The sequence below is a fragment of the Dreissena polymorpha genome, chromosome 1 (assembly GCF_020536995.1).
Source record: "Dreissena polymorpha isolate Duluth1 chromosome 1, UMN_Dpol_1.0, whole genome shotgun sequence".
NCBI classification, from domain to species: domain Eukaryota; kingdom Metazoa; phylum Mollusca; class Bivalvia; order Myida; family Dreissenidae; genus Dreissena; species Dreissena polymorpha.
This window is the reverse complement of record NC_068355.1, coordinates 40,699,741-40,710,985: the sequence shown is the minus strand read 5'-3', so window position 1 is coordinate 40,710,985 and position 11,245 is coordinate 40,699,741. Positions and strand designations below refer to the sequence as shown.

Below are 11,245 nucleotides of genomic sequence, written 5' to 3'. Positions count from 1 at the left end.
TAAAAAAAAATTTAAAAAATAAAAAAATAGGGGGGGGATTCGGGGGGGGGGAGTGGGGGGGGGGGGGATTGGGGGGGGGCACGGGCGATGATTTGGGTGGAGTTTATTGTGGTATGTCAGGTAAGAGTTGTTTTGTCAAAGTATTGTTGTGCCCTGGTTCAGGTGCAAGTCTTATATTAGGTATGCGCATGTCTTATATCAGGTATAATTAGTAGCTCGCTTTCAATATAATGGTTATTTTTGTCCATAAAAATAAGTCAACCCAGACTTAAGTTATTCAATTTAATATATTGTCCAGCAAGGAACTCAAAAGAGTTACACATATGATGAAATATATTCTTTATTATTTACTGTAAAGTAGTACTGAGCATATTTACTTACAATATGTTAAAATATTAAACTTGGCACCAGAGTTATTAACAAAAATTCAGGATGGAGTTGTACTATCAATGGAATGGAATTTTTGGCACAGAAAATCTTAGGTATTTATACTTTTCCAGTAACACACTGTGCCCTGTGTCATGCACATGACGCAGTGTGCCATACACATGACACAGTGTGTCTGCAACAACAAAAATTGTGCCTGACACAGTATTCTTTGTGCCTTCTTAACAGGTGCTCAAATAGAATGTTCATAAGTATGGACTATTTGTAATGTAAAAACAACTTTAAAATATGCAAAAACATATAACAACATAATAATACCTCAAAGGAACGTTTTCTGCCATGAATTGGATTCATTTCAGCACTTTAACAAATTATTAAACACAAAATGATGTTTAAGGACTTTAAAAGTCGGCTTGACAGAAGTTGCTTAGCAACGGGCACGGTAAAAATCAAGATGGCTGCCGTATATTTCTAAGAAACAAGTGTGAGAGTTTTAAATCAAAAAGCAATGGATTTAAACAATTCTAACTGTCAAAAATTGGCAGAAATGTGCACAACAGGACTATAATTTGATAGCTGCTACTTATTTTATATGAATTCTTAAATAATGACATTAACTTTAAGAGACAAATGTCCATCTTCAAACCGGAAGTAGGAACATTTTGACAATAACAATGGAGTAAAAATCGTGAGTATGAAGGAAAACTAATTCTAGCCTAAGCATGTGATATTAGTGGCTGGTCTGTAACATATAAAATTGGTCAGCACTATTAATTATATGACCAGGCTAGGAAAAGAAACATGAATGAATGAACAATGAAAACAATTATGCTGTTGACAAGGAAATTCAGGTAACTAGTTTCAATGTAAATTTTGATTAACACTTAAATAATGAACTATGCACTGGGTTGTTACATTACCCCCCTGTCTTTTATGGCAAACTCCCGTTGCCATATAAATAGCATATTGGCAATTTAATGACAATGTTATATGCAAAGTCCCTATACCGTCTGGTTTACAGAGAGTCTACTGTAGTAATAGACAAAGAATAACAGTCATATATAAACATGTAGAACACTTTCGGTTGAACACATAAAAACAAACAAAATGAACACTTTATCTGAGCAATATGCCAAATGTCCCAAAAGAATTTCAACAAATTGATTATGGCAACTATGTTGGCATGGTTTACCAATAAACATATATATTCATTTTTAAACATGTTTTGCTTCCATGTTTTCAGCAGAGCCATCTTCATTGCCTCGTTTGGATTCGCCTTGCTTTCGCACTGTAGTCTCCAAGTTCTTTATTGCTCGGCTGTTCCATTCAACAGCAGACACAAGTTTCCCAATAGAGCTTTCAAGAGTCCTTTCTATTTGGAATAGCGCTGTTGCAAGAACACTATCTTCACGGCGTGGTTCTGCCTCTGTCTGAGTACTTGCTGTCTTCACAGGTAGGCGCCTTGGCTCATCCAATAGTGGGGTGCTCAGCCTGGAAATGGACACTGGGACAGCAGGAGCAGGAGTCGTGAATGATGGCAGACATCCTACCATTGAAGATGAAACTGGCGTTGGCACATAATTGGGAAACCCCATTCCCAACACAGATGTGGTATTCGCAGACACTGGTGTAGGCTGATAGGCTGGAAATGTGGGCATTAAGCAGGGGGATGATGAGGCTGGATATGGCGTAGGGAATAGCTCTTGTAGCATTTCAAACTGTTCCACGTCGTCTTGCTCCGCGGTGACCGCTGTACTCGTTTCACACCTATTGTATTCGGGTCTTGTAGGGGTGTAAGGTAGGTTGGCAGCAAGAGGCGATGGAACCACAGCTTCTCCAGACACGTTGGAACCACGATTCAGTAGGCTGGCAAGAAGCTGCGGTGTCATTTTAACACTGACCAGATCACCGGAATCACTGCAGCCTTGCTGAGTCACCTCATAGTCCACACCCTCTTTCACAACCCTAGGGTGAGGGTTTTCTATCAGGAACCTGCTTTGATCACCACCTCCTTGCATTGCTGACATAAGCGCGTGTCTTCTATAGTCTGTGACATGCTTTACCAAAGCCTCTCTAGTGGAACACCGAAACAAGCACATTGAACAGTAAAATGGTGCTTCACTAAGTGCAAAATGGTGCTTCTGCACATGGTCAACCATTCTGTATCTCTCATTTATATATGTTGTCATATTGTATACATGAGAAGAGAGGTCTCTTTCTTGCTTTCTGTCCGTACTCCATGACCTGCAAGTAGACAAATTTCACTATGTTCACCGGATTGCTGCTGCATGAATCAGTTGTTATTCATCAGCAAATCAGTCAATATATTATAGCATTGGTTTAGGTTTGTTCCTTGCTGGCTGTCCCTATCTTGTAATTAAAGTATTTTAATTGCTATTATTCCTATTATTATAGTGTTTGTATATATATAACCCCCATTTCCTAAAAACAGTTTTGTTTCAGCACATCCGTCCACAAAGCACATACACACATTTACTCGCGCAATTTTGGTCAGACACTGCACGTAACTATGCACTAAATTTCTTCAAATGCTTTTGAACAGCTGTGATCCACTTTGGAACTGCATTTCCATAATAGGGCTTCAACTTGTTATGGTGGAACAACTTCTTCACGCCTGATTTATCTAACTGGACAGTGAAATTAACTTCTGAAATCTTCTCTGTGATAAGGAAAGGACCATCATAGGTTTTCTCTAATTTTGGACACACTCCAACTTTTCTATTTTCATGAAGTAACCAAATTAAATCTCCAACATCATAATGGTGGAATGCAAGACGTGTATCATATATTTCTTTGCTTCTTTTGGTAGCACTGTCTAGGTGTTTTCGGGCTATTGCATGGGCCTTGTGCATGTGTTCTTGCATTTCAGTAATTGTTTCACAAGCTGTTTTAGGCGTAGCATTCGATACGTTGGCATGACCGTATATCACATCAGCTGGAAGTCTTATTTCCCGCCCCATAGTCAGCATATTTGGTGTGACTCCAGTTGACTGGTTTGGTGTGGCTCTGTATGCTCCAGCAAGGCATCCTAAGAATAAATCCCAGTCATCGCCTTCGTCAACCAGGTAGGCCTTGACCATCTTCATTAGTGTCCGGTTAAAACGCTCTACTTGCCCATTACCTCTTGGGTTGCGAGGACTGGATCGTGTTTTCTTAATGGCAAGGAGATTGCAAAGTTCTGCAAAAATTCTGCTTTCAAAAGCTGAGCCTTGGTCACTGTGAATAACTAAAGGTGTTCCCCATCGGTTGATCACTTCATTGAGGATCTTGTTTGCACATTCATCAGCTGTTTGACTTGGGACGGCAATTACCTCCACATATTTGGTGAAGTGGTCAGTCAGCACTAGTACATACTTATTGCCCCTTTTGGTCCTTGGTAAAGGGCCCAGAAAATCAACTGCTAGTATGTCCCATGGTGCGCCTGCTTTGATGTGACCCATTGGTGCTCTTGGCGTCTTTTGTGGCTTCTTATCTGATTCACAAATGTCACACCCTTTGATGTACAATGCAATGTCTGCCTTAATTTCAAACCAGTAGAAGCTTTGGGTGATACGATTGTATGTCCTCTTAACGCCCATGTGTCCAGCAGTGACACTGTCATGTGCGTCTCGAATCACTTCTTTTCGCAGTACTCTTGGTACAATTAACTGCAGATGTGCATCTTGTTGATCAGCTTTCTTGAAGGAGCGGTAGAGGGAACCATTGACTAGCTTTAAATTGTCCCACAGTACCAAATAGTGGCGAGTCTCACGGCTACACTCATTTGCTTCATGCACTTTTGGTTTTACCCCTTCAAGCATGGATCTGCGTATGAGGCTGATGTCTGCGTCTGCTTCTTGGAGTTTCGCTATGTCTTCTGGTGCATACTTTCCAGCCCACGACTTGAAACATACTGATATTGAACCTCCAGCCACAGGTGCTTTCTGTTCCTTTTCTGTTTCAGATCCGATTGCCCGGATTGGACAATTTGTTGTGGTTTCCCCACTATTTTCTTTTGCTTCGCCCAAGGCTGTGTTTTCATTACCTTTTGACAGGTCTGATTCAACCGTTGAGTGTTGACTTGACATCATCAATTCTGCCCTCCTTCTGCATTTGGAGCAGGGTCCACATTTCAATGGTTCATCCATTACAACTTGGTCGCAATGGCAGTCTCGCGGATTGGGACATCGTGATAAACCATCACAATGCGCATGGCTTTTCCCAGGTCTGTAAACCACTTCAAAGTCATAGGGTGCCAAGATTTCCAACCATCGTGATATTTTACCACTCGGTTCACGCATGCTAAAAAGCCATACCAACGCCTGGTGGTCAGTACGAACGACAAAGTGACGCCCTAACAGGTATTGTCTGTAGTATTGTACAAAGTACACAACAGCAAGTAACTCCTGCTCTGTTATACAATAATTTTTCTCAGCTTTGCTCAAACTACGGCTGCCATAGGAAAGCACTTTGTCTCGTCCAGACTGAATTTGGGATAGAACAGCACCTATTCCTGATCCTGAGGCATCAGTGTCCAATGTAAATGGTCCACCATCATTCAGTGGATAACCCATTATCTCCGGACCCATAAGTATCTCTTTGATCTTTGCGAAAGCATCTTCACAGCTTGCATTCCATTCAAACTTGGCATCTTTCTTGGTCAGGTCAACCAAGGGTCGTGCTAGCTTTGAGAAATTCTTGATGAAACGCCTGTAGTATGATCCTGTTGCAACAAATTGTTTGACTTGTTTCGCATCTGTGGGTCTTGGCCAGCCAGCTATTTTTGCAACATTTGTCGGGTCTGGAAGAACTCCATCTTTGGTGACTATATGACCAAGAAATATCACTTCAGTTTGAAGCATGTGACATTTGCTTGGTTGTAGTTTCAAGCCGGCTTTGGTGATGCGATCCAGGACAAGGTCTACCCTTTGGAGATGCTGCGGGAAGTCGACACCGAACACAATGATATCATCAACATATACTAAGCAGATCTCCCACTGTAACCCTTGTAACACCAGCTCCATGGTCCGTTGGAAAGTACTGCTAGAATTGTTGAGACCAAAAGGCATGCGTGTCATTTCAAAGTGGCCAAACTTGCAAACAAATGCACTCTTCGGGATGTCATCCTCTTTCAATGGTATTTGAAAATACCCACTTGTAAGGTCGAAACTACTGAAAAGGGCTGACCCTGCAACAGAATCAAGACAATCCTGGACCCTTGGAATTGGAAAGCCAATAGGTTTGACAAGCGCATTAACCCGCCTATAGTCCACACATGGTCTCACGGCACCCGATTTCTTCTTGACAAGTACAATAGGTGAGGTCCAAGGAGACGTACTTGGGCTTATGACACCTTTCTGAAGAAGGTCCTCAATGGCTTTCTTTTCTTCACTTGCATAAGCTAATGGTACGCGGCGAGGATGCTGTTTCACAGGTTTAGCATCACCAGTGTCTATGGTGTGTTCCGCTACATTCGTTACCCCAATGTCCCATTCATCCTGGGAAAAGGTTTTGCCATACTTCTTCAGTAGCCCTGCAACAACACGCCTTTCTTTAAGGGTTTTCCCTTCAGTTGACTTTGCATATAGGTCTTTCAAATGTCCTGGTACTTCATTTTCGCTTGCTTCATCAAATGACCTTCCAACGACTGGCCTTGTGTTCACCTGATTTAATTGGATTCTTCTCACACTAACTGGCTCATTTTCATTTGGATTATTCTCTGTTGTCGCCAATACACTCACTACTCTTTCAATTCTTTCTGCAACACCAATTTCTGCATCCCTTCTTAGATCCACATCTTGTGAAAATGGGTTCATTAACCTCACCTTGCATGTTGGTGAACGGTTAATGTCAACCATAGTTGCGGCCATGATTAATGGGTATCCCTCTTTGAATGCTTGGTTTGGTTCAATTAAGAAGTCACCCGATAGATCATCATCCCATTCTATTCTATTTACAAACACATCAACAAGGGCTTCAGAATTTCCTGGAATGTTTATATCTTCTGCTACTGTGACCCTTCTAGCTTCACTACATTTAGCTTTGCTGATACATGGTATTTCATACCCTTCTAACATGATAATTTCTCTACTTAGTAAAATGTCTGCTGGTTTGCCACTCTTGTTCACCAAAACATCGTATCCAAGAAGAGCATCATCTTCTATTTCAGCAACAATAATCTCCTGAAGTTTCTCCATCTTACCAAGCCTAAGTTTGAACATGCCTTTTCCCATTTCCGCAATGGGAGCTCCACAGGCCCCTTTCAAACTTGCCCACTTGCTAAGACTGGGTCGACTTCCCTCTGGTAATCTTTGGTATACCCTTGTTGAGATAATTGTTCTAGAAGCTCCTGTATCCAAGGTAAATATGATTGGCTTCTCATTCACAAAGCCTTTCACATACAGCCCATCTCCGAGGTCACATAGTCCTCTATCGATGTCGACCTCATCTGGCGCTCTTCTCATGTTAAGGTTTACTTCTAATTGGCCTTTATCTTCTTGACTTTCTACTCGGACCTCCCTTTGGCCGCAAGAGCTGGTCCCCTGGCGTTTAAAGGTGAGCTGTTTGTCGGATCTACTATTGGACTGTTGGTGTCTCTTGTTCTGTTCTGTTTTGTTGGACATTCCCTTGCAAAATGTCCCTTTTCATGGCAGCTATAACATTCTGCATCTTTTCTTTTTATTATGGTTCTTGGCTTCATTCTCAGTGCTTCAAGTTGCTCTATTCTTGCTTTCAAATCTTCTATAATTTTAGATTCTGCTTCTTTCTCCTCCTTTGATTTAAAAGGACGCGTTTTGTAACCGACATCATGGGAAGACCTTCTTATGGTTTCTTCTAAACTTGTGTCTTGCATGCATTCGCCATCATCACTTACTCTTCTGGCTCCAGACCTATTTCTTCTAGAGTCCTTATGCATATTTCTGATTTGTAACAAGTTTACAGCAAAGTAGACTGCTTCTTCAATTGTTCTTGGTTCTTTATTGAACTCCACTTCGAACCTAATGTCTTCATCATAGATACCATCGAGAAAGCGCCGAACTAGATCTTCGTCTCTTGTTCGCCTGTCTCGTCCACTATGTGCCTTGTCATACAGTCTTTTTAGATCTGCTGCAAATTCCTCTAATGTTTCACCAGAACGCTGGCTTCTACGGCTAAATTTTGCTGCGAATGTCCTTGGGGTCTCAATGACTCTAAAGCGACTGTCAATTTCCTTCAAAAGTTCATGGTAGTGATTCAACACATGGGGGGAGAGCTGTGAAAAGACAAACTGTGCAGCAGCACCTTCAAGTCGAGGTAATAGTTGGTTTAGCCGTTCTTCTTCATCCCAGCCATATCTATTTGCTATGGCTTCAAACTGTGCTTGCCATGTTTCCCAGCCCTCTTTACCGGTGAATGGTGGCATCCTGATATGCGGTGTTCTTGGTTGACGTAAGCTGGACTCTGTGTAATGTGGCGTCATTTGTCCCCTTTGGTTTTGCGCTATTGACTGCTGGCCTTCGTGTACTGGACCTCTGTATCGGTTTCCAGAATTCACCTCATTTTGTTGGTTCCAGAGGTTGTTCACACTGTACTGATTTTCAGGGTTATTGACACTGTTATACTGGTATCTTCTATTGTGAATCTCTCTCGAGTTCACTATATTGGGTTGTCGTTCACTACAGTCTTGTTCACATGGGGTGCTACCATAGTAGTTGAAGACCTGCTGTGATTCTTGTTGAGGCCCATTGTTGTGATCTGTTACATTACGTGAATAACAATGATTCACATCTTCAGCAGGATTGCACCGTCTAGATCGATTATCGTTAAAGTTGTCACGACCCCTTATTTCTGGCCCTTTTGACTCCTTTAAACCCTGAATATCTTTGGCCATAATTTTAACCATGTCCATCAGGCAAGCTATTTGCTGGTTAACGTTACTATTGGGTTGCTGTTCTATTTGTTTATCTCTCTCTTGTGTTCCAATGTCATTTTCAGGTCTGGGCTGAACAGAATCATTGTCGCTGTCTTCGTAGTCTTCGTTTGTTCTTTGCCGAATGAACACTTCGCTGTCGCTATCACTTGGATTTGGCTCAGACATTTTGTTACACTATTAAGTTGAATCGCTAACTTATAGATCTAGATTTCTCGCTCAGTCAAGCACACTCACTTAAACAGTCACACTTAAAAGTTCCCATTTTAAATACAGTCATTGGTAGCGTATAATTTCATCATAAAATAAATTAATGTCATGTATTTACTTATTTGATTTGTGATACAGAGCAATTAATTTTATAATTTTATTTAATTACAAAAACTTATTTCGCGTTTGGTTCAAATCACTGGATTAGTTATAATTTTAATACTAATCCCACCGCTGCCACCAAATGTTGTGCCCTGGTTCAGGTGCAAGTCTTATATTAGGTATGCGCATGTCTTATATCAGGTATAATTAGTAGCTCGCTTTCAATATAATGGTTATTTTTGTCCATAAAAATAAGTCAACCCAGACTTAAGTTATTCAATTTAATATATTGTCCAGCAAGGAACTCAAAAGAGTTACACATATGATGAAATATATTCTTTATTATTTACTGTAAAGTAGTACTGAGCATATTTACTTACAATATGTTAAAATATTAAACTTGGCACCAGAGTTATTAACAAAAATTCAGGATGGAGTTGTACTATCAATGGAATGGAATTTTTGGCACAGAAAATCTTAGGTATTTATACTTTTCCAGTAACACACTGTGCCCTGTGTCATGCACATGACGCAGTGTGCCATACACATGACACAGTGTGTCTGCAACAACAAAAATTGTGCCTGACACAGTATTCTTTGTGCCTTCTTAACAGGTGCTCAAATAGAATGTTCATAAGTATGGACTATTTGTAATGTAAAAACAACTTTAAAATATGCAAAAACATATAACAACATAATAATACCTCAAAGGAACGTTTTCTGCCATGAATTGGATTCATTTCAGCACTTTAACAAATTATTAAACACAAAATGATGTTTAAGGACTTTAAAAGTCGGCTTGACAGAAGTTGCTTAGCAACGGGCACGGTAAAAATCAAGATGGCTGCCGTATATTTCTAAGAAACAAGTGTGAGAGTTTTAAATCAAAAAGCAATGGATTTAAACAATTCTAACTGTCAAAAATTGGCAGAAATGTGCACAACAGGACTATAATTTGATAGCTGCTACTTATTTTATATGAATTCTTAAATAATGACATTAACTTTAAGAGACAAATGTCCATCTTCAAACCGGAAGTAGGAACATTTTGACAATAACAATGGAGTAAAAATCGTGAGTATGAAGGAAAACTAATTCTAGCCTAAGCATGTGATATTAGTGGCTGGTCTGTAACATATAAAATTGGTCAGCACTATTAATTATATGACCAGGCTAGGAAAAGAAACATGAATGAATGAACAATGAAAACAATTATGCTGTTGACAAGGAAATTCAGGTAACTAGTTTCAATGTAAATTTTGATTAACACTTAAATAATGAACTATGCACTGGGTTGTTACAGTATCAATCAAATCTAATCATAAATAAAGAAGTTATGGCAATTTTAGCAAAATTTAATAATTTGACCTTGAGAGTCAAGGTCATTCAAAGGTCAAGGTAAAATTCAACTTGCCAGGTACAGTAACCTCATGATAGCATGAAAGTATTTGAAGTTTGAAAGCAATAGCCTTGATACTTTAGAAGTAAAGTGGATCGAAACACAAAATTTAACCATATATTCAAAGTTACTAAGTCAAAAAAGGGCCATAATTCCGTAAAAATGACAGCCAGAGTTATGCAAACTGTCCCTTTACTGTACCCTTATGATAGTTTGCGAGTGTTCCAAGTATGAAAGCAATATCTATGATACTTTAGGGGTAAAGTGGACCAAAACACAAAACTTAACCAAACTTTAAATTTTCTAAGTATAAAGGGCCCATAATTCCGTTCAAATGCCAGTCAGAGCTACATAACTTTGCCTGCACAGTCCCCTTACGATAGTTAATAAGTGTTGCAAGTATGAAAGCAATAGCTTTGATACTGTAGGAATAAAGTGGACCTAAACACAAAACATAACCAAATTTTCAATTTTCTAAGTATAAAAAGGGCACATAATTCTCTCAAAATGCCAGTCAGAGTTACATTACTTTGCCTGCACAGTCCCCTTATGATAGTTAGTAAGTGTTGCAAGTATGAAAGCAATAGCTTTGATACTTAAGGAATAAAATCGACCTAAACACAAAACTTAACCAAAATTTTCAATTTTCTAAGTATAAAAAGGGCACATAATTCTGTCAAAATGCACGCCAGAGTTATCTAACTTTACCTGCCCAGTCCCCTCATGATAGTAAGTAAGTGTACCAAGTTTGAATGCAATAGCATTGATACTTTCTGAAAAAAGTGGACCTAAACGCAAAACTTAACCAAACTTTTCAATTTTCTAAGTATAAAAAGGGCACATAATTCAGTCAAAATGCATGCCAGAGTTATCTAACTTTGCCTGCCCAGTCCCCTCATGATAGTAAGTAAGTGTACCAAGTTTGAATGCAATAGCATTGATACTTTCTGAGAAAAGTGGACCTAAACGTAAAACTTAACCGGACGCCGACGCCGACGCCGACGCCAAGGTGATGACAATAGCTCATTTTTTTTTTTCAAAAAATAGATGAGCTAAAAAACTGTATTCAATCGAAGACGACAGTCATCATCATCATAAATGAGGAACGACGATAAAGAAATCCTCCTCCAGTCATGTCTGTTGTGTGCTGCTGAGAGTAATTCATCAATTGAAAGGGATGTCCACTCTTTTACATTGTCCATCCAGCTTTTCTTCTGACGGCCTCGACCTCCCTCTAG

General features: G+C 39.7%; 1 protein-coding gene across 1 annotated transcript; it reads right to left on the bottom strand.

Annotated features, from left to right (window-relative positions):
- Positions 1-297: 297 nt before the first annotated feature.
- LOC127877878 (uncharacterized) lies at positions 298-9,910 on the bottom strand. Its single transcript, XM_052424193.1, has 2 exons — positions 9,313-9,910; positions 298-2,631 (listed from the first exon to the last, which is right to left on the bottom strand). Exons 1-2 carry the CDS (start codon positions 9,333-9,335, stop codon positions 1,602-1,604), a joined length of 1,053 nt encoding a protein of 350 aa, XP_052280153.1. The 5' UTR covers positions 9,336-9,910; the 3' UTR covers positions 298-1,601.
- Between the last annotated feature and the right edge of the window lie 1,335 nt (positions 9,911-11,245).